Here is a 24,971-nt window from a genome sequence, read left to right as displayed (position 1 = left end):
TATTAAGTCTTGATTGTGCCCTTAACTTGACTTTGTAAATATTTATGCTCTCACCATGCAGCACTCGGGCCTCAGTTTGATTCCAGGGTGCGAGGCCCAGCTACCAGCTGTATGCAGCTGACATGTTCTTCCTGTGACTACTTGGAGTTTGCCTGTTTTGACACACACAGCCCACGTACTGACATACTCATTCACTATCCTAAAATTCAACCGAGTTTGAATGAGGATCTTAGGTCATGGTCCTCAGTAAGAAAAGGTGGGCTGTCCTCTCCAAGAGGGAGGTGAGTTACTGCCTCAAGTGCAGGAGTTTAAGTACCTTGGGGTCTAGTTCATAAGTAAGAAAATGGATGGTGAGACTGACGGATGGATGGGAGTGGCAAGCGCAATTATACAGTTGCTATACCGATCTGCGGTTGTGAAGAAGGAGCAGAGTCAAATGGTAAAGCTCTTGATTTACCAGTCAGTTTACGTCTCTTCCCTCACCTGTGGTCACGAGCTTTGGGTAATGACTAAAAGAATGAGATCACGAGTACAAATGGCCGAAATGAGCTTTCTCCACAGTGTGGCTGGGCTCTCCCTCAGAGATAGAGTGAGAAGCTCAGAGTAGAGCTGATGACCCACTGCATAGAGATCTGCATATGGATGCCTCCTGGACACCTCCCTGTGGAGGTTTTGCAGACACAGTCAGTTAGGAGGAGACCCTGGAGAAGACCCAAGGCTCGCTGGGAGGATTATATCTCCCAGATGGCCTGGGAACACCTTGAGATCCTACAGTATGAGCTGGCAAGTGTGGCTGGGAAAAGATATGTATGGCCCTCACTGCTAAAACTGTTGCCCACCTCCAACTGAGCTTCAGATTATTGGTGAAAAACGAATGAATTAATAATTAGATGTGCACACAGACTCAAGGCGGATGAATACTTATTTGATCAATAACTTGGTGTTTTAGACCACTTTGCAGAGATCTGTTTTCTCTTTGACAGAACATTTCTTGATCAGTAAGCAAAAAGCCAAATGAAATCCATTGTGATTCAATGTTATATCACAGTAAAATGTGAAAACCTCCAAGTGGTTGTGAGTACTTTTTATAGACACTGTGTTTTTGTTAATTTCAGCAAAAGTATAGGTTTCCACAGAAAACTTTGCATTTAGATTAATGCCTGTACTTCATTCTAAATGTACAGTTAGTTAGTTGCTGTGAGATAAAAATACAAGTAACTTACGCTCTTCACAATACATGCCGCTCCATCCCTCTGCACATGAGCACAAATTGGGCTTTTTACACGTGCCTCCATTTTGACAAGGGAACCTGCACACCGCTAAAACAAAAGACAGGATAAGATTCCAAGGACAGGCATGCAGGGTTGGTATAGTTCTGCTTCTACTGTAACATCAAACTTTCTGTTATTTGATCTTGGAAGGATAAATAATTTATGACAGTGTTATGAAGAACTAACCGGCTAGAAAAGGAACAACAGCTTTAAAGATCAAAACATAGGAACACCTTACAATGGAAGTTGTTTATTGTATGGCGTACCCACCAAGAGACTGTATAGCTTATGCCAGGCAGAAAGGCAGCTCTTCATTAAGCAGACAGAGTGCCCAAGTGGCTGAGGAGCTGGACTGAAAATAGCAGGTCACACTTTCATTATCCTTTCTGACTCCTAAGCAAGCCATGGCAACTGCATTTGCTCCTGTTGCAGAAATGTGCTGTACACCCTTTGTACTGTGTGGGATGGGACGGTTTATAATGGGGTACTAATGTACGTACTATAGTTTCCCAAGGCAGAAAATTGCCCTGGTTAGTTAATAGAGGTCCTGCGATGGGCTGGCACCCTGCCTGGGATTTGTTCCTGTCTTGCGCCCTGCGTTGGCTGGGATTGGCTCCAGCAGACCCCTGTGACCCTGTGTTAGGATATAGCGGGTTGGAAAATGGATGGATGGATAGTTAATAGAGATTACACAACCACTGACTGGAACCTGAGATATGTGGTTGGGTGCTATGATACTGATGGTGCAAAGAATGAACTATACAAAATGTAGCTTCACATTTCAGGCATCATACAATACAAAACAGAGAGTCACGTCCTTACAAGTGAACTGTCAGTGTCCCCTAGCTATGTGGCCTGCCTGGGGAGTGTGGAGTTTTCAGACAAGAATAGTAAGATGCATTTTTTTTTTTGCAAAGCATGACCTGAGGGACACTGGAAGAGTTTTGGTTTTTATGCAGCCGTCTGCTTCAGAAGCAAATCATCCAAGTTCTTATGGATAGTTGAAAAGTGGCTGTTTTACCTTTTATATAGGATAGCATTAAGCACCTTGAGCACGGAAAAGGTGCTATATAAATATAATTTATTATTATTATTATTATTATTATTATTATAGCAGAGCATACTAAATATTGTGACAGTTTTAAGGTCTCTGGGACCCCGTGAACCCTCAGACTACACGTCAGACACCAGGTAAAAGTCCAAATATTATATTTATTTAGACAAAACGTGCACAAAGCACCCTCCACTCCACACTACACATACAGTACTCAATAATCGATAATCAATACACTAATCCTCCTCTCCCGGACGCGTTGCCACCCTTCCACCCAGCTCAGCTCGTCTGTCTGGGATCTCCTATCGTCCTTTTATATTCCCTGACCCGGAAGTGGTTCCAACCCTACAGTCCATGTGATTCCTTATCACTTCCAGGTCAGATAAAAAGTTCTTTTCTTCATCCCGGAAGCACGCCATTTCCTTTGTCGCCTTGCTTATGACGTACTTCCGGGTTATAGGGCACAAACAACTCTCTGGGCCTCTCTGCAGCGTCATCTGTTGGCCCCTGTGGTATCCAGCAGGGCTGTAAAGGAAAACTCCATCGTCCATGATTCACTGCTGGTATTCGGGGCACTTCCATGCCGCAGGGACAGCTCCATCTGGCGGCCTGAGGGTATTGGCTGGGGTGACAGGCCGGCCATATCCCACAATATGCAATCGGGGGAAACTGTGAGATCAAGAACAGAACCTAATAGATTGTGCTTGATTTTCCGTTGTACCATGACAACCTCAATTCAGGTTTCTAAAAGCACCATCATTACAGAAGAGAGTGTTTTTCTTATCTTATCATTTTGCACAGTAAATAACTTAAACAATAAATTTGTTATTGTTCAAGTTGAAGTCATTTTTTTCACAATCGTGGCATAGATTAATTTGCCACTGGAAATCTTGAGTAAAGCATCCAACTTATTAAAAGAACAAGCGTTTGTGTGTGTGTGTGTGTATGTGTGTGTGTGTGTGCGTGCATGCGTGTGTGTGTGTGTGTGAGTGGTTCTGTGTATCTTTGTTGCCATCTACTTGCTATGTGTCTCCTTAACTTTTTTCAGGACTCCTCCTCCTGAAAGAACAGTTTCAACTGCGGTGGTCTTTCAACTAGTTCCTCTTCCAGTTCACTGATGTCAACACACACCTTACAGTTCACTTACGGTTCACTGAACTGTTTGCCAGGAAAACCGTATAGGGCTCCGTAATAAGAACCGGACTGCCTGATGGAAAAATAATAATAATTTGTTCAACCAAATTAAGACGGAACAGGGTTCTGTACTACTGAATTAAGATTTAGGGAAAAGGATAAAAATAATCAGTTCGAACAAGTTATGTAATTCGTTCAAACACATTGATAACTCATTTCGAATGAGACACATAATTTGCTTGAATAAGTTACTAAGTCAACTGACTTACAACTCTTTCAAACGAGTTACATAATTCATTTAAACAAGTTAGTAATTTGTTCTGTGATGGACGGCCAGCAGCTCAACCTGGTTGGTATGCCCCTGGAATAGAAGGATGGGGGAAGGCAGCGACTTGCTGACACTGCTTCCCCCAAGACGCTAGATGGCAGTTTCCATGGAGTGCAGTGGTACCCCGGATTCCCGCAGGGCACTATGGGACAGTGAGTTCGGATACACAGCCCTGCTGGGTGCCGTGGGTGCCACCAGGAGGAGCTGTCAAAAGACAAGGGGATTTTGGTTTCCAATATAGCCCGGAAGTGCTCCCAAATCATGGAGACAGAAGGACAGAAGTACTTCTGGGCTGAAGAAAAATGTGATCCTCCATCTGACCCGGAAGTGCTGACAAGTCACGTGAACAGAAGAGGAGAAGCACTTCCGGGTCAAGGACTATATAAAGGACTGGTGGAGACCCAGCAAGGGAGCCGGAGGTGTGAGGGAGTGTGGCAGAGCTGCTGGGAGGAGAGGAGGAGATTTATTGTGTGTTTATTAGTGTTTTTGTATGGTGGCGAAGGTGCTTCGAGGCATCACTATTAGAAGAGAAGGAATAAAGTATCCTTTTGGTGCTTTTACCTGGTGTCTTGGGCATTTGTCTATTGGTTTTGAGGAGCAACAGAGCCTTCTATATTCTGCCGTTCTTTATTATATTCTGTAAGTGCCTTGAGCATGGGAAAGGCGCTATATAAATAAAATGTATTATTCTAGTGTCAGTTTGTTTGAATGGATCAATAATTTGTTCGCACAGATTAATAATTTGTTCAAACTAAATTTTTTTTTTTTTTTAATGACACCTACTGTAATGTTTGTATATTTCATGTTCAGAATATTATTTGAAGTATATTTTGAAGTGAAAAATAGCAGTCTTCCTTATTCTTAATAGTTGAGATGAAAACAACACCAAATCAAGTATTAGCTAAACATTTTTTGATCTCGGTCATAATTTTTTTTTGCTCTTCTTATTCCTTTAAAATAGCCACACATTTGTATTTAGAAGGTGAGAAAGATGCCGAGAAGGGTCACAAAGTGTGTCATGCATTGGGTCATGAGTGGGTTGTTGCTCCGACAATCCCACTCGTTCACCCACCTCAGTCATGCTGGATTGACCAAACAGGAACCATTATCTCTCCCCAGAACAATCGCACACAATAAGCCAATGGAGACACCAACTCTCCTCCCCAGGCCTGAAACCAGGTGCCAAATTCACCAACGGTGCCCTGATGATCACACTCGATTCACCAAGGGGGAAACCCATCCCCCTTGGCGGGTTGTGAAGACACTTGCATGGGAAAATGTCAGTCATGACACCAGAAAAGTTGAGAAGCACATGTTTAAATGGTTTTACAGATATATGCAAGGTTGATCCATCCATTGAGATCATTGTCTGGTAACAGATAAGCAAATGGTAAAAGAATACATACTCTTTCTTTACGGAGACAGCAATCCTTACAGGTTTTACAAATTTTTGAGAGTGGTGGATAGAATATAAACTGAATTCTGGAGGGGAATCCGGCTAGTGAATTTAACTCTGCCATTTAATCCCAAGGTTCAGTACTATCTCAGCTGTCTAACAGTGAAGGTCATTTTATTTTTAAAGTTGTGCTTTTATGGAAGTGAAATATGGTGTGTGCTTGCATGGACACCATGGATGATTTTTGCTACATTTTTGGAGAATTCACCTTGGTAGCACAGTGAAGTTTGCTTACACCACGTGTGAAAAAAGCCTGCCACCTTTATTTGTACCAAATGAGTAATTTTTGCAAATAATCATTTAAAACAATTATATTAGTAATTTATATATTTTCTAAGTCTAAATAACTTATTTTAAAAATATGAATTTTATGAATGTCTAAAGTAGTGTTTTTTCTTTTAAAACCTTCATCTTTCATAAATGGAATGTGCAATTCTATTGCCCGATTTAGTTTCAGCACATTCAAATCTGTAAAGAACACCTAATATTTTTGATGGGAGCAAAACAATTTTTCTGCAAACCAGTGTTACAATTTGAAAAGTATGTGTGGGTGTAGAACACTTTTCATGAATGGTAGTGACAGCTTTCACAGCAACAACAGCATTGCCATGTTTTCAGCGCACACCTTCCTTATACGTTGCTTTAGATTTTTTATGTATTAAATACAACAGCAGGCCGGTGCCTCCGTGATAACAAAGCCTGATGAGAACTGTTGTCTCATTTTGGATGGAACTGCCACAATATTAGGTGGATTTATTTACACATTTTTAGCTTTAGTTTTTTTTATTAAACATATCCAATACATACACAACAGAGGGACATGGAAACTTTTTTATGACCATATTAACCCCAGACAGAAAAAGATAAAAACACTAAAAATATACCCCAAGCCTTGAGAAGTGGTGAATGATAATTAAAAAGAGCACCAAAAAAAAAACAAAAACAAAAAGGGACAGCAATTTAGCAGTTGGTAGGTACATAGGGGGACTGAAGCCCAAGGACAAGACTTAGTGAACTACAAGTACATTACAGGGCAACCTCACCCAACTCCTGATCAACTGAATTGCACTAAGCCATCTCTGAACTGTAGAGCTGGAAGTGTTACTCATCTGCGATGCATAAAGTTCTAAGAGGACAACATTAAAGAAGGATGGATGCCTTTCAGAGACAAGAAGTAACAAAGTCAAGTGATCTCCAGTGGGAGGGCAGAAACAGGTCTGCAACAACAGTAACCCGAGTGATTACACTCTGCTGCAGTACAGAGATGGAGAGAGTGGAGAAATCCAAAAGAAGGAGAACCTGAGGTGACAAAGGAACATGCACAGAAAGAATTGAGGAGAAAGATTTGACCACATAGGACCAGAGAGAAACAACCAGGCGACACTGCCAGAGCATGTGGAAGAATGTGCCAGGGGCATTTTACGGACATAGATGACAAAGTAGATCTGGAGCCAAGCCCATTAAGTGGCATTTGCGGTGGGGTTGTGCTTAAGAGGGACCCTTAAACACCAGACAACTCTACTAAACATAGTTCCAGGTTCAAATCAAATTTATTTTTTATAACAACTAGGGGGTTTCACCCCCTGCTCGCTTCGTTCGCCAACCCCTTTCCCCCCTGCCAGCGGCCGCTTCTCCGAAACCCCTCTTAAATGGTGATACAATGGGAAACAAATACATTTTTTTTAACTCCTCTTTGCTCGAGCAGCTGCTGGCGTGCTGCTGCTGCCCTCACGAGCGATCTGCAATTCGCTCAACTACCCTTCCCCCCCTTGCCAGCGGTAGGTGCTGTTGTGAAGAAGGGGGCTGAGTGCACCCCAAGGAGACGCGGCTGCTCCTCCGAAACCCCTATTAAACAGTGATACATTGGGAAACAAGTAACAGGTGTTTTATTCATTTCCTCTTTGCTCCAGAAGCTGTTGGCTTGCTGCTGTTGTGTGCAGAGTGATCTGAATTTCGTGCACAGCTTCGAACGTTTAAAAGCCTGTACAGCACCTGAATATTCAATCTCTTTTCACTCTTCCGTTATGTCCCAGAGTAATATTTTCAGATTGTTTGCGCTAATGTGATCTTTACTCTCATTTTTTGAGACTTTCGAATTTTCTTACTTCCATTATCTCTAACCTGCTCTGCATGTGTATCACAGGACTTGCGTCTGAAGGTTGTAAGTATGACGTGACTTGTCCGTCTCGCGGGAAGTGAAAGTGTCTCTGTCTCTCTTCAAAAGATCTCTCTTCAAAAGATCATGTCTCGTCCCCGGAAAAAAGTCTTGTCTTGTCGCAAGATATGTTCATGGGCTCAAGTTCAACTCAGTCTAGCACAGTATCCCATTTCCTTCTACTGCTGCTTAGTGAGTATTGTCCTCTTCCTACTAACTCAGACTCATTTTTTATGGCGGACCCTTGAGAGTGTTCCAGGGCAACAACATTGCAAGACAGAAGTCCTCCCAGATCATACAGTAGCTTCCCAAAATAAGGAGGTCCATTTCTCACAGTGTACCCTGGTAGCTGCCAAGGACCCCGACAGAGCTGCATCCTTGTGGGTGTCCAAACTGGGACCCAGACAGTAAAGTGCCACCACTTCTTGTGCTCAGGCGATTAACTCTTCACAACATCCAGCATCCCAGAGGCTATCCATTATTCTTTTGTCCCAACCAGGATAGGAATTGAGAACCATCTTGGTCAGGTTGCAACTCAATTTCCTGTTGTCTTTGTTTTGCTGCCTCCCAGCTGGCTAAGAAACCATCCTCAATCCCAGTTGGGATGCCAGTCCTTTGTCCCTTTCACTTACACTGTGTATAATTTTAAACTGGGTGTGCGGGTGATTGAAGTTTTTAGATAGATTTTTAACATTTCTGAATATAGAATTCTAGTTCACTGTTGTATGAGAAGGAAGATCCCAAGAACATACAGTGGGAAGTGGTAGGGGTTTATTGGAAGCTTTGTACAGCAAGGAGTAGAGAGAGAGGCTGCAGGTCTGTATATAGGGAATATGAAAACTGCAAAAGTGTAAAGTGGGTGACAAGGGTGAGTAGAAGTGAGAGGAATTACACATGTTCTGAGCACAGACCTCACATGGAGACAAAGAAAAAGGAAGAAGCAGGAATGACAACTCTGAACTGCAAGGACAAGAACGCCTCGAGTCCTGAACCACTGAAAATGTCTTCTAATGAGTGTATACTCCTTCTTGACCAATTATGAAAAATAACTGGTTTGCCACCTATGTATAATGCTGGAATGTTAAAGAGAGGGGTTTGGAGATGACATCTTGTAAGTGAACCCAAGCAACTCAAAGCAATGCCATGTCTGGTGGGCTTATGAAATAAAGAAGCCTGTTTTGGGGGCTAGGATTTTAATCTGCAAGAAGAGTAAGAAACGAGGATGTAAGGAGACACAGTCCTGCTCCATTTGTAGCCAGGAAGTCACACAGAAAGGCAGTGATGCCCTCACCCAGATATATGAAAGCTACAACTTGATTATTACATTTATTTTATAAAAAAAATAGACAATGAATTTAACTGAAGAATTAATTTCTAATGGTTTTCAATGGGATTGGTCATTTTCTGGGCAAAAATAAAAATACATCATGAAATTTTATCTTAATACAAAAAAATGCCATTGTAACTAACCACAGTAATAATTTAATTTCCAGCAGAACAGCAGCACTGAAGAATTTCAGTGTATATGGTGTCTTAGGTCTTTCATATTTGCCTGTCTTTGAATAAATCAAAACCTTAATGTGCTGTACCTTTGCATGAAGGTGGTGAAGTCCACGTTCCATTTTCCAGACATGTAATCCTGCTTGGTCCTTCTAGCATGTATCCTCCAAAGCACGTGTAAGCAATTATGTCTCCCGAAGGAAAGTTTATCCTCCTTATTAAAGCATTCGGAACATGAACTGGAGAACTGCAAGGAATTTCTACAGAGAGAACAGACACACTCATACAAATAAATGTCTCTTTTTGTACATTGATCTTCTCATGAAGTAGCAAACAACAGTTGACTGCATCCACATCATTCGCTTTCTTACCTGCAGTCTCACTCAAGTAGCAAAATTTGAAGATAAAGTTGCCCTGGACAATTCTAGTTCATAGTTATATGCTTTCATACTGTGCCACTGAAATAAACCTAAACTCTATTTTGGTGACATTAATATAGACTGAAAGTAACAGAGTAAAAGAATCATTTTTCACGACACCATTTTTAGGTGCATTAGCATATAATGTGTCACACACGTGCGCAGAGAGGCAGCTAAAAGGCCTGAACAAGAGTAATTCCATACCAGACCAAGGGGTGACAGAGTGCAGTCTTTTTCTGACTTTTCTGCAGACTGTTCAAGGTAAATTATGTCTGGCCCTGATGACGTCACTTCCGGTGCTGACCCCTTTGATGACACCACTTCCGTTTCCGGGCCCTTTGATGGCATCACTTCTGGGTCCGAGCCTATGGATGAAGACAATTCCGGTTCCGGCCCTTTTGACATTACTTCCTATACTGGCCTTTAAAGTCGCCATCTTTCCTCTATCCCCTCAGTTCCGTTTTGGACTCCAATCAGTACACATCTGTACAACATCTTATCCCATTTTGCAGTCAGGATATAATATATGGGTGGCTGCCCCTAACCTTTTTTTGGATTCTTTGTCAATTATTGTGACAAATGTGAACAACACTTGCTACGATGTCCACAAGAAGCAACTCATTTCCAGTCAAACAATTTTCTTGAAATCTATTCATAACAATTTCACCCTTATTAAAGCAGGCTTGGAAGAAAAGTAAAGTAATAAGCTTGTCTAATATTTTTATATTTCCAGACTGTGCTTATTGTAATTCAATTTCCTTATATTTTAAAACGCATTATTTTGCATGCTACTTTTCCTTCTGTTCTATGTTTGTTTCTTTCCGTCTATCCTGTTTTGCCTTTTCCTTTTTTTGGCCTTGTGATGTTTTATTTTGTTGGCTCTTTAGGAGCCAGTTCATTTTTGGCAGGCACATATGCTGATTACATATTACATTCATTTTATCACAATTTTTCTCAAGTTAGTGTCGTGGCTTGTTCAGGAATTAACATCACAATATTTTCACTTATTAAGTCTATCAGCTAACTAGTTTGACTGCATGCCATCAAATTGTCATCTGATAAAAAAAATATTTTGACTAAAGATTTTTTCATTTCTATTGATATTTTTTCTCTTTGGTTGGCTGACAGCCTCTCTCCCTTGGTAAAAGTAGATTGGGAAGAAAGGTAACATTTCCGCTGTTTTGATTATTTTTGGAATTCTGGATTATCACACACACACATATATACATATATATAAATATAAATATATATATATATATATATATATATATATATATATATATATATATATATATATATATATATATATATATATTGTGGCTGGGGGCTAGACCCAGCTGGGACTCCTGGAAGGAGCAGAAGGTGATCTATATGTCCCCCAGGCCACGAGGGGGCAACCACCCTGGATAGCAAGGGGACCACAGGGAAGTAGCAGGGAGGCTCAAGCCCGTGGCTACCACCAAGGGGCACCGCAAGCCTCATAAGACCCGGGAGATCTACACTTCCGCCACACCTGGGAAGGTGGAGGAAGGACCTTCCAGCAACGCCCAGAGTGCTTCCGGGTGCTCAGGTGCCACTTCTGCCACACCAGGAAGTGCCACCGGAAGAACGTCAGCGAGCACCTGGAACACGTCTGGGTGACTATAAAGGGGGCCGTCTTCCTACAGTTGGGGAGCGAGAGTCGGGAGCTGGAGGTGGCAGCCCACGGACATTGGAGAGGCCCGTGTTTAGTGGTGTTTGGTGAGGGAGCACTAATTTGGTTGTTAGCAAAATGATTACAGTTTTTAGTAGGATCAGGTTGCAGACTGCCATTACTCAATAGGCACAAAAACATCATACTGCTGAATTACATTGGTGCAAATTGTACAACCAAAAATGAAAAGTGAAATTATGATAGCTGATCTAGGGTTACAATAAGTCCTGAAAATCTGGTTATCTTTCTGTGTTGACATTCACTTTATTAAAAATTGCCTTTTTGATATTGCATATTTTCATATGCACGTACATTCAGCAATGTACATACACATTGTCAATTGTCATAATAACATCTTGACTACAAGGCCATCTTGAAATCTAGAAGGTGATAGGTTTTCACTGAAATAACTTACACAAAATAAAAATAATATAAATACTGTATATACTATATATCAACTTCTAATTCTGACACAGGCCTCCATACTGCCTAGCTAAGAAATTACCTTTTTGACAAAACTACTGAAGGGCAAAGCTGCAGAACCATTTGACATAAAACAAGCAATCTGATTGATGTCTACTGGTGGGGCTTCAAAGATGAAGTTGCAGAGTTTATGCTGGTTTGATACTTTGTGCTCTTTAGCTTTTAAGGAAATGATTTTCGTGCTGTAGACTCAAGAGGATTCTCTTAAGCTCTTCTAAATCCAAATTAGAAACAATTAAAAATGGTAGCTAGTGATGGAGGAGGAACATAAAGTACAAAGAAAAATACACAATAATGAAGCCCAATGCCCTTCTAGATGTTTCCATGCAGGGGGGGGGGTCCTGATTATCAAACAGGGCGGCTGTTCAACTTTCTCACAACTAACTTTCAACCTAAAGCAGTGAATTGTGTATTTTCTGTGAGTTGAAAGAACAGACATGCTGTCCCTTCAAAGAGGGTGACCTTTCTTCTAAAGCTCCTCCTTCTCTTATGCTTTTTACTTATATTTATAATTATTCAGCTGTTGTACGCTCTGAACTGGCTACAATGAATGTCAACAATCACAGTGCCTTCTATAAATCAGAGTTGGTCATTTTCAAACTACATATTCAGCAAACGAAATGAACATTAGAACAAGCTAGACGAGAACAGACCATTCAGCTCAACAAAGCTCGCCAGTCCTATCCACTTAATTCTTCTAAAAAAACTTCAAGTCGTGTTATGAAAGTCCCTAAAGTCATACTGTCTACCACATTACTTGGTAGCTTATTCCAAGTGTCTATGGTTCCCTGTATAAAAAAAAAACTTCCTAATGTTTCCAAAGTTTCCAACTGTTTCTCCGTGTTCTTGATGAACTCATTTTAACATAACAGTCTTGATCTACTGTACTAATTCCCTTCATAATTTTAAACACTCTTAATCTTCTTTTGCTTAAACTGTATAGGCTCAGCTCTTTTAATCTTTCCTCATAATTCAACCCCTGTAGCCCTGGAATCAGCCTAGTCGCTCTTCTCTGGACCTTTTCTAGCGCTGCTATGTACAGTATGTCCTTTTTGTAGCCTGGAGATCAACTGCACACAGTACTCCAGATGAGGCCTCACCAGTGCATTACAGAGCATAAAGTGAAGCTTGAGCATAAAATGTCTAAGGAACGTCATTGTGTTCACTACTTACTTTCACACTTTACAGCTGAAGGTGTCCAGGTTAGATCACTCTCACATGTGATGTATGTTGGTCCTTGAATCTTGTATCCTTTTGGACATCTGACAGATAATTTTTGACCAACAAAGAAACTTTCCTCAGAAGAGGCCTTGTCGTAGAAAATTCCTGAAGGCTCTGGACATCTCTTTGCTGTTAAAATAATGTCCACTTTATACAGTATATTGTGAATGAACTTTGCATAATCACTAACATTAGAAACATGAACAACAACAACAAAGGAAATCCTCTCCAGGTGAAAAGAGAAAACTGGAAACAACATTTGGCATCTTAGACATGTAAAAATGGGCTTGGTTACATGGGGCTAGACGTTTTTATACAGATGATAAAGATGGAACTGATTGCTAAATTTCATAACTTGAAATTTCACCATTTTAGTACAAAACAGGCTATATGCACATTCTCTTCCATATTCCGCGTTAGCCAGTTTTGTCACTTTCAGTGCTGATATAAAAAACAGTTTTTCACCTGATTCCTTCAAGATGTGCCCAGACTTACGGTAAACAAAATAAATCACATTACTCAAACATTGTGCCAAACAGCAGGAGCTAAAAAGGAGAAGGGATTCAAACTATATGTTTAAAACTACATCCACAATTACGAAGGTAATTGTTATGCGAATGTATATAAATAATATGAAAAATGTTGCATCCGTGCGACAATGTTTTCCGAAATCTACTGTACAGGTCATAAAATGAATAATTCCAAATATTATATATACCTATGTCTCTGTTTTTTTTTTGTCAGTGCAGCTTTGACATCATCGACCATAAGGTGCATACTAATTCAGCGTGAGCAGGAACACTCAATAAAACCGAATAAAAAAAAGTGATGGTGAGGTATGAAGAATGCAGATTCACCAGCGTTTGTGTGTCAGCTTTTATGCCTCCAGATCAGAAAATGTCCAGTTCCATTGCCTCAAAACACCACTCACATCTACAGTTATTCCCAGTTTCAAATAAAAACTAACAGCGTCAGATCCCCCAAGTATGTATCGTGACTGAGAAAATAAAAGTGAAAAAAAAAACCGGTAACTTTTACAAGTCTAATAAATGTACATGGTCTGTTACAGACACAAACCAAATCTATGTGTTTACTGTATAATGTTAACAATAAGAGCAGCTCAGTACTGAAAACTGCAAATATAGGAGTCAGTCGGAATCAAACCGGGAACTCATGATTACAAGTCAGCAAATCTTACCGCTACACCACGGAAGCTATTGTATCGGTCTTGAACCTTTTGTGAAAGTGTTTATTTGGTCTTTGGACTTCAGGCTTTACACATTATATAGTTTATACCTACATTTTGTCATTTATTACTAAAATATGAAAAATGTTTCTGTTTTAACAATGTGTTTACACAGATTATTATACAAACGGAACAAACATGAAATGCATGTGTACCAAATAACAATCTATTATTTCCACTATAAAACTTCAGCACTTCACTCCCAGATAATCAAGGCATGAGCTGGGAGAACTTTGTGCGCGTTCTGTGGCGGTTGGGGGATGGAATAGCAGGCTGCTTGTCTTTATCGGCACATTTACAGGGCAAAAGATGCTGATGGAAAGGTGCAAAGAGATTTAAGGTGGGCCGGATTTACAAGTTTTTTCGTAGGCTCTGGTAATTCTAGTGTTAAGTGTGAACTTCCTAGAGCACTCCAGGCCTCCGCTCAGTAATGAGTGCTATACATGAATTAAAAGGGAAAGTTTCATTTAACAAAAACACGTACCTTTGCAAGCTGGCTGAGGTACACTCCAGGTCCCGTTTCCAGTGCACACTGCAGTTGGGTCTCCTTCAAGGTCATGACCCTCATGACAGAAATAATGCACTCTGCTGCCAACCGTCAGGTTGTCATACACAGCATAGCCTTTATCCAATAAACTTGGAATTTCACATGTTAGGCCTGTGTGTCAAGAAGAAAGAAAATATATACCATTCATTTTATCTCTCTTCAAAGACAACATTCTGCTTTGTTAAAGTTAATTAGAAGCTGATAATAGTATTAAGTTTTTTTTGTTGCATAAGCTCTTGTTTTAATAGAAAAGATTAACTGTTTGGCAGCTTGGTCCTTCAGCCCCTGTCACACTACATGACATCTTCAGCATTTTCTGTCATACACTGCATTTATAGAATCTTATTAGCTGGCGGTACTCTGTTTATGGCTCACTGATTGAGAAGCGGTGTTATAGGATAGTTGCTGGGGTCCCCGTGAAACTTTGAGTGCTGTGATACACTGGTATGTTAAGAAAAGGTGCAGGTACTCTTGGTAGGTCCCCTGTGCCACAGATGTAGCTCACCAGCTCAAAACGTGCCAGTACCCTAGATAGAAAGTAGGAGAAGTACCAGTACTGCATACCAGTGAGTAAAGCCCACTTCAAGCACTGGTAGCACGCTTCTGTGACCACCGGTTATGTGGCTTGACATCCCCAGAGGCTCATTTACAGCACTCAACGACTTTCTAGAATTCAATCAAACAGGTGTGGTTTGGTAGCAAGTCACCTGGCAGGCTCCTGTGTGTATCAGAGGTGAAATATCAATGGGCACTTACCTGGAAGTACAATACAGTAATCCCTCGCTATATCGCACTTCGCCTTTCGTGGCTTCACTCCATCGCGGATTTTATATGTAAGCATATTTAAATATATATCGCGGATTTTTCGCTGCTTCGCGGGTTTCTGCGGACAATGGGTTTTTTAATTTCTGGTACATGCTTCCTCAGTTGGTTTGCCCAGTTGATTTCATACAAGGGACGCTATTGGCAGATGGCTGAGAAACTACCCAGCTTACTTTTCTCTTTCTTTTGCGCTGACTTTCTCTGATCCTGACATAGGGGGATTGAGCAGGGGGGCTGTTCGCACACCTAGACGATACGGACGCTCGTCTAAAAATGCTGAAAGATTATCTTCACGTTGTGATCTTTTGTGCAGCTGCTTCCTGAAACGACATGCTGCACGGAGCTTCGCATACTTAAAAGCTCGAAGGGCACGTATTGATTTTTGATTGAAAAACAAACTCTGTCTCACTTTGTCTGCTCCTGACGGAGAGGGTGTGAGCTGCCGCCTTCAACAGCTTTGTGCCGCGGTGCTTCACATACTTAAAAGAAAAACAGCCCTATTGATCTGTTTGCTTTTCTCTCTATCTCTGTGACAGTCACTGCTCCTGACAAGCACTCCTTTGAAGAGGAAGATATGTTTGCATTCTTTTAATTGTGAGACGGAACTGTCATCTCTGTCTTGTCATGGAGCACAGTTTAAACTTTTGAAAAAGAGACAAATGTTTGTTTGCAGTGTTTGAATAAAGTTCATGTCTCTCTACAACCTCCTGTGTTTCTGCGCAAATCTGTGACCCAAGCATGACAATATAAAAATAACCATATAAACATATGGTTTCTACTTCGCGGATTTTCTTATTTCGCGGGTGGCTCTGGAATGCAACCCCCGCGATGGAGGAGGGATTACTGTACATACAATTCTCACAGACAAAGAAAAGTCCAAACAAATCTAAAAGAAAAAGAAGAGCAATGGTGGCCTCCATAAACAAAGGAAAATGGGTGTTCTGAACATTCAAACACAGGGTTCAGTATGGTTGTCTATTGGACATATAATCTTCCTCACATGTCATGCAGTAAGGAAACCAAGGGTTCACATCCCAGGACCTGTCTGACATGCTCTCCAACTCAAAGTCACGTAGTGTGATGCCAGCCTTAGGTGCCTATTATAATTATCATAGGATAGCAGTCTGTTTGGCTACCTGGCACAAAAAGAAGGATGGAGTCCTGGATAAATAAAGTTGCAACTGGTTTAACTGTTCTTGACAACTGGGTTATATTAAGGAATGTGAGTGATGGCCAGGGTCCTTACCCAGCTTGGATGCTCTTGGAATGGAACGACCATGGGAGAGAACGTGAGGCATTATCTTCACCAGAGCACTAGATGGCAGAAAGCCCAGGTTCAGATCTCTGCATGGGTGCCCACTTGACATGGAACAACCACTACCGCAAAAAAACGAAAGATATAAACAACTTGATTACTGGGAAAATTACCAAAAGATAAAGTAAGCAGAACCTGAAACAAGTATCTATATGTATTTGACAATTTTTTCTCTTTTGTTTCTTATACATTTAAAACTATATAATTCCACTCTAAATTTTAAATAAAGTAAAACAATTATTATAGAATGAAGTATAAATAATAAACTGGAAGAAGAACTATCAGCCCTAGCTGTTTACAATAATTATCAAAAAGAATATATCATGAAGCCAAGGCCTTGGCTCACACTGTTTATGATTTTTTCTATTATTGTTTCTATTGTTTGCTGTATGATTATACTGTTTTTTTTATATATTTGTATTGTATTTTTTGTTTGTTTGTGTACAGTGTTTACAATATATTCACTTGGTATTTTTGTATGGTCCATTGGCATGTGTAGAACATCATTTTTTTTGTTGTGTTTGCACATTTTGTTGTATTGCATGTGGGGTATTAAATTTAGGTTTATAACTAGTTTGTGGGAACAAACTATTTTTCCATATGTTGATTGCATTGTGTTTACTTCTTGTAAAAGTCTTTGTTTTATGCACAATACTTCATTCTATAATAATTGCCTTTACTTTATTAAAAATATAGAGTGGACTTACAATATATACTTTGATATTTTTTTCTATTTTCTTTTATATGCATTTAAAATACATATAGATACTTGTTTTTGGGTTCTGCTTACTTTATCTTTTGCCCACAAGGCATGCCAGGTATTGTAGTCCCGGGGAGCAGTCTTTCTGGATCCCCTGAGGGCTGTAAGGGGGAGCTGTGGGATTTGCGAGTCCCTCTTCTGTGGGGCTCCAAGCTCACCCAGAAGTGCATCAGAGCTGCAGCATCATATCACCGGAAGCACTCCTTGGGGATTAAATAAAAGGAGCTGCCTATCTGACAATGATGAGCCAGTGTCAGGTGGAGGTGGATGAAGCTTGCGAGGAGGAGTGGAAGAGGCAGTGAGTGACTGAGAGAGAAGACAAAGAGTGATTTATTGTGCTTTATTGTACTTGTGGCTGTGATTGTGGTTGGAAACACTTATAAGGAAGAGTTTGCCACAAATAAGACTCTTTGTGCTTTGCACTTGTGTCCTGATCCTGCTTGTGTTGAGTATTTGGGGTGCTGGAGTGCCCCCTACTGTCCACAGGAAGTAAATAAGCAGTAAAATGATAAACACATTCACACCATTTCAGAGATTAGAAAATTTTAAAGGAAATATTAGATACTTTGATAATACAAGTTACCCCCTGTAGCTGTGGAAATGCAATACACCACTGTTTTGTCTGTTTACTGGGACTGCTCTGGAACCATTTTTAACAGGTCTAAGCATAACCAAGGTAGGCAGGGCTGGAAGACTCACCCCATACTTCATCTGCCTACAGGCGAACCCACTATTGAAGTCATTTTGAAAGGAATCAGTATTTAAAAACATATAAAGATAGCATGTTTCTCATTTTCCTGCTTTCATTCACAAATACGCTTATTTTAAAAAACAAAAACAAACTTCAGTTTAGATGGCTATAATTAATTATACTTCAGTGTACCTCTCAGTACAGAGCTAACAGTCCAATTGCTTGCTCAGGGTCACCCAGTTGCTCAGTGACGGGGACTGAACTGGCAGCCTAGCTGTTCACAGGTTAATGTCTTAGCCACTAGACACCACAGCCTGAAAAGATGCATGCAGCAGGTAATTGTGGTCTGAAAGGTTTTTGAACTTCTGGTAAGGGTAGAGATGGTTAAAAGAATCCTCAGTCTTCCGTTCTACCATTCCTGAGTTACCCACAGTGTAAAAAATAACACTTGACACTCCCTTGTTTCTCTCTCTCTCTCTGTCCGTCTTTAATGGTTGTGAGTTTTATGTTTGTTTAGTAAATTCATGAACAGGACTTTACTGTGCTAATTAAATAAAATCTGCAGTGTCTTACTTGCCCAGTCTACGTATTGATTATTGTAGTCAGTAGAGGATTTGCTTGAATGGATGCTGAACTCCAAAAAAAGCCAACAAGGCTGAAAATGAAAAGAAATTTATTACAAAAGTAGAAAGTAACCAAAGGTACAGGGAGGCAAAAGGGTTTAGGAGGCAAAGACATAAAGAATATTGAAAATAAGCCTCTTTAGACATATCTAAACTAAGGCTCGATTACTGACAATGTTGTTGGGGGCCTGGTGTTTCTACCCATCTCTCTTGTCTCCTTTCAACAACTCCTTCTGCTTCCTCTCCCCTAGTCAGGTCTCTCTTACTCCTATAAGTGGGACCTTCGTCCACTTTCCACCTGACTAGAAGCTGACCATACAGACCAGGAACTACTTTCAGGAACTTCTATATGTTGGGAACTCTGGAGGCATCTTCCTAGAATTCCCCACCCCAGATGCTCCAGGTGCCCCTATAATTTTATACCCCATTTTTCATTTAAAAAGTTAGGCTTACACCAGAGGCCACCTGTTTAGTAAATGAAAGAGTAGCAGTCACGTACAGTATACTGTTTTGAGTCACCCTACTCTTACCTAGCTTTGGCTTGCCTTACAGACATATTTAGATTGCATCAAGAGCCCCTTTCTATTAAGGGGAGAAAGTTTAAGCTTAGGCTATTACATAAAGGCTTCCAGCATGGTTGGGGTCTAGCTTTCCTTTCTCATTAAAAGCATGAAGTTAAATGTTGTGAAGTGATCAACTGATTAATCAGACCCTAGAATTGGTGAGCAACCTCAAATGGAATGTCAGTACGCCACATGACACTTTCACGCATATCTAAAATCATTCAAAGGTGGGCAGTTTAGAGTTGACATATGTTTAGATAGATAGATAGATAGATAGATAGATAGATAGATAGATAGATAGATAGATAGATAGATAGATAGATAGATAGATAGATAGATAGATAGATAGATAGATAGATAGATAGATAGATAGATAGATGTAGTGTGTCAAGAAATACTACTGTTACTCCTTTATACCATAACAGCAATACGTCTGCATAAGGCCTCACTGTGACTAGGACTGCCAAGTCAGAACTTGTCTTTCTTTTAAAATTTTCTTGCTTTATACTCATTCCAGTATGCGTTCAGACCAAAGTGTGTGTGTATATTTATTTATTTTCTTGCTTATCTACTTATTTATGTATTTATTTATTTAAATAAAGTTCTATCTTCTTCTTCTGGACACACTTCTGCTGATTAATTCATTGGCTATAAGTCCTCAGTGTTAGTGTGTCCCAGAGAGGATGTGCAGCATTGTTCATAATGGCACTGAGTTTTGTTTTAATTCTCTTCTTCGCTATGACCTCCAGGGGTCCAGAATGCATCCTCTAACTGAGCCTGTCCTTTAAATTAGCTTGTTGATTCGGTACGCTTCTCTTGAACTGATGTTACCTGCCCAGCACAACAAAACATAGAATATCACACTGGCCGTAACAGAGTTGTTGAAAATGTGAATAAATAGAATTTTATTGCCCACGTTAAAGAAATTCAGTCTCATAAGGAAAAACAGTCTACTCTGTCCTTTTTATATAGTTTCTCTGTGTTACAAGACCAGTCCAACCTGTCATTAATGTGGACCCCCAAGTACTTTTAGGAGTGCATCATCTCTACATTCACTCCTTGAACAGAGACTGAACATAGAGGCTCTTTGGTACGGTGAAAGTCTATAACCACTTCCTTGGTTTTGTTGATGTTAAGCGGCAGACATTTTTTTTCTGTGCCAATAAACAAAGTTCTCCACCTGACTCCTCTCCTCGGTCTCGTCCCCCTTATCAATACACCCCATAAGTGCAGAAACATCTGAGAATTTCTGGAAGTGGCATGACCTGGTGTTACATTTATAGTTGGAGGTTTACAGAGTGAAGAGAAAAGGAGACAGGACCCTTCCTTGTGGTGCTCCAGTGTTGCTCACATCCGCATCAGAACCACAGCCCTTGAATCTCACAAACTGCAGTTCGCCTGACAGGTGGTCCACTATCTAGGACACCACAGGCTCATCTACCTTCATATCTCTGAGCTTACCCCTTAACAAAGATGGCTGCATGGTACTGAATATAGCTTCACTTTTCTGCAGTTTTTCTGCTCCAATGCTACGTCTTGGAGTTTCTCATCCCACAGCTGATCATGTTCTTTACCATCTATGGCAATGTGTCCCCCATCTTGTCTGATATGTATTTAAAAGAATGAATATCATGTACTTTACTGTTTACTATAGACTAGTGTAAGTGTTTTCAGCCTACAGCACATGAAAATGTATATAAAAGAATAAACTGAATTGAATGAGTCTTGTTATGTGCTTCATGTCTGAAAGCTGGAAGGGATTGAAAAAACAGGAAAATTTTACATGGCACTTAATTAGAGTTACATACTATACGACCGTTGCCATGGTTGTGTTGTCATGGGGCAATTTAGTGGAGAGATGTTTTGAGATGCATATTAGGTCCTGCTGTGAGAGAAACACATTTAAGCATGTCAATTATAAATACACTCCTGAGAGTCCATTGTGCTAGCAGCAGGGATCTATCACCACAACAAAATAAATAAATGTAGATAAATAAGAGCAATAGACAACATATTACTTATAAAAAGGTTATGTGTGGTTTTACTCAAAACAGTAATACTAGGATGTTGTACCATGTTAGCCATTATGAATGAAGTGAGAAGTCAAGCAAAATGACACCTTTTATTGGCTAACTAAAAAGATTACAATATGCAAGCTTAGAGGCCTTAGAAGGGGCCCGAGTTTCCTTGAAAGCTTGCACATTGTAATCTTTTTAGTTAGCCAATAAAAGGTGTCACTCAAAACTGTAATGTAATGGCACAGTATCTTTCTTTTAGGTAATAAACTCATTCTTAGATTTAGGATTGGCACACCAAGATCAAGGTAAAAAGTTAACCTCCTTGGCCTGCACCATTCGCTTTTAACACTTTGTGTGGGATCTCACGTGAGGCTTGTTTAAATTAAAAGTATTAATAAGTTGTAGTAGCAATAACATGGAAAATGTTGCCACTCTCTGGGCCATGACAAACAACTCATTTTAATAAACAGAAAGCACAAATCAGTTTACTGATGTGCAGTTATGCTCCTAGTTCATGAAATCTTGTGCAAAAATCTAAGATTAGTAAATTTATTATTAGTTTAAATTCAAGTACCCCACGATAGGTTTTACTGCTACTATGTGCCTAAAGCACAGAACACTGTGCTGTATTTGTTTTGTTAGTTTCTGGTTTGTGTTAGTTCATTTAGTCATATTCCTTAAAATATCATCAAAAGAATAGTCTCATACCTACAGTCATATTATCAATCCATTTTTAAAGGACCAGCTGGAGCAGGTGAATCAGATCCTAGCAGCACAGGGACTGCAGTGGGACCATCCCTAAATGGGACTGTGACATACTGAAGGGCACACAACTTAAATTTACACACAAGTCTTTGGGATGCACAGAAATAGGCAGCCAGTCTATGGGGAGGCAGCCCACATGGACATGAAAAACGAACAGTGACACAGCCAGGAATCTAACCCAGAGAGAACATGTCGTTAATGAAGACAGAGAGAGTACTACAGGACATGCTACAGCTTAGAAAATGGATAGAGAGTGTGTGTGTACATGTGTGTGTGTGACATGGATGGAGCAAACATTGGCATGGCTTATGTTTGCACCCAAATCAGACCAAAATAAAGAGAAATACTCCTGAGGCAGGTAAACCTTATAAATGATATGGCCAAAGGGGGCGCTCAAGAGCCATCCCTGACCTCAGAGTGATTATCATTAGAGGTAAAAATACAAACTGATAGAAAATCATAAACACAAAAATGGCAATTACATAAGGACTAACATCACAAGGTGTAATAGCAGAGTATCGTATAAACTAAGAGAAAATAAATCCTACAGCCCTACTAGGTTTAACTCAACAAGCTTTTGTGCCCTGCCTCTCTCTGGCTGGCTGTCTACAGCAGTTTCACACGTACAGTGATAAAGTCTTCCTGCTCACCGTTCAGTCTCTTCCAGTAAAAACTGCCTTCAGTTTGTACAGCACATCAAACACTCCTGTTTAAGTGTGCAAGCCTGATAGCTTTGAAGGGGCTTTTAAGCCCTAGCCATGAACTACGGCCAGCACTGCCAGGAAAATAACTTGATGATGGAACACATTGTGATGTGTGTCACAGACTTGCACAAAACAAAAGGAGGTGAGTCCAGGCTTCTGAGAAAATCAGCTTTAATGTTGTAAAGACAGGAACAATCACAAAGCATTTACTCAAACAAGAGCTGTCACTTCAGTACTCATACAGCAAACAGTGACGCTGGTGGTCATCCTGTATTAGCTCACTTGTTCAGATTAAAAGAACAGATAGCTTTGCTACACAAGAGAGAAGACAGAAAGTGAGCAAGGCCAGATCAGTGGCCAGTCTTAAATGTTCCTAGCATCAATCGTTTGGCGACAAACACTTTATGCGGTGAGCCTGCAAACCGGCAGCAGACAACCAACCCTGCCTGTTGGGTGGTTGTTGAGTGCCTGTTGCGGAGGTCCTAATACTCCATCTAGCAGCCCCTGAAACTCCTTTAAATTGCCAGGTAACCCCCAGAACTCCTATTCAGTGCAATGGGTAGCAGAAGGCAGCATATACCATAAAGGGTCTACCAACTGCCACATAGTGTACAGGACTAGTTCTGGTTTTATAATTACTCTCTTCCACTATCCTTCCATTATTTGAGTGCCTATTTGTGGTGACAATTTGAATACAATGACATGTACTTCTTGAAAACACTTGTATCCCTCGACCTGACTGGTTTTCAATGCAAACATTTCTCCGTTAAGTTAATGCCTTGACATTGAGGGTCAGACTTTTTCTTTTAACTCCCTTTCTACTGATCTTTGTCGCCCCCCCCATTCATTTTCTAAACTGGATAAGCAGGCAGGTGAGACTCCTGAGGGGTAGGTGAGACTCTGTGCTTTGGGGTGGCAGAGCAGTGCCCACTGAAGGAGCTTAAAAGGGGGTGTGATGAACAGCACTGTAGGTTGGACTCAGCAAAGGAAAGAAGACATCAGCTATGGCATGAAGGCTCATGATGCTCCTTGAAAAGGAAGAGCTGCGTCTCCCAAGGCTGAAAGCAGGAGTTGATCAGAGCCCTTTCTTAGAGAGACAATAAACAGTCCTTTCAAGTACCATTTAAGAGTTGCCAGTGTCTGTACGTCAGGCCTTCCTGTGCCGAACCTTGAGTTGTTACAGTATGTCATAAAATGGAATGCATGGATAGATGGATGAACTTTGTGGTCAAGGTGTGAATACTTTTACTATGGGGCTTTAATACAGATTGAGTATCTCTAATCTGAAATATTTCAGATTTTGGAATGTTTGCATATACAGTACATAATGAGATATCTTGGTCTTAAGATCCAAATCTAATTAATTTATGTTTCATACACATTTTATGCACACAGCATGAAGGTAATAATTTTGTCCATGAAACAAATTTGTACACAGTAGAATCAACAGAAAACCTTTATCAGCTGTTACACAATAGCAACAACAAACAATGGCAGGCTTTCAGTCTCCCCCTACAATACTGCATTTTGCTTAAACAGTTACTGTACACAAAGAATAGGCAAAAGAACAGCGAGAAATGCACGTAGGTCTGGTGGTAATGATGGTTGACAACAAAAGTGGCACCAACAGAGCATCAGAGCCTATGCTCCCTCTACACTGCACTATGGAAGTGCCATACAGCTGATCTCATACCTTTCACCCCTTGGTAATGCACTTGCAGCTCCTGGAACTCCACCAGGGAACCTTTAACCCCCAAAACCCACCCCACCATTCATCGTTCAGGTGTTAGTGCACTGCTTAAAATTCAAAATGTAATTGTAAACCAGCTCATGTGTTTTTCACAATCATTCCTCAGTAAAGAAAACATAAAGGGAAGCCCACATGGGTAAGTGAGGTCAGTGTTGGAATTTTCCACATGTGGTATCATGTCAGCACTCAAAACGTTTCAGATTTTGGAACATTTCGGATTAGGGTTACTCTACAACATGGTCTGAAGTACTTTCTTAAAGGGTGTTTACATGGTGTTTTGAGGGGAGATGAGTTAAAACTGCTGATGTGACGTTCCTGAATACATAGAATATACTGCTGAGGGAATCAGTGGGGCACCACTGTGAAGGAAAAACTCCAATCCTTGAGAATATTTAATTCAGTTAGTTTTGTTTTTTAAAAGGAGGCTAAAGGATGCACATACTACCCAAATGA

At 40.4% G+C, this 24,971-nt stretch overlaps 1 protein-coding gene across 1 annotated transcript in view; it reads right to left on the bottom strand.

The window, feature by feature from the left end:
- Positions 1-24,971, bottom strand: part of LOC114654317 (sushi, von Willebrand factor type A, EGF and pentraxin domain-containing protein 1) — a 328,570-nt gene that overhangs the window by 26,664 nt on the left and 276,935 nt on the right. The window contains 4 exon segments of the mRNA XM_028804783.2: positions 1,224-1,319; positions 8,988-9,158; positions 12,667-12,843; positions 14,445-14,618. Of these exon segments, the coding sequence (XP_028660616.2) occupies positions 1,224-1,319; positions 8,988-9,158; positions 12,667-12,843; positions 14,445-14,618 (618 nt within the window).

This window comes from Erpetoichthys calabaricus, chromosome 7, assembly GCF_900747795.2.
Source record: "Erpetoichthys calabaricus chromosome 7, fErpCal1.3, whole genome shotgun sequence".
Lineage (NCBI taxonomy): Eukaryota > Metazoa > Chordata > Cladistia > Polypteriformes > Polypteridae > Erpetoichthys > Erpetoichthys calabaricus.
This window is presented reverse-complemented; position numbering and strand designations above follow the sequence as displayed.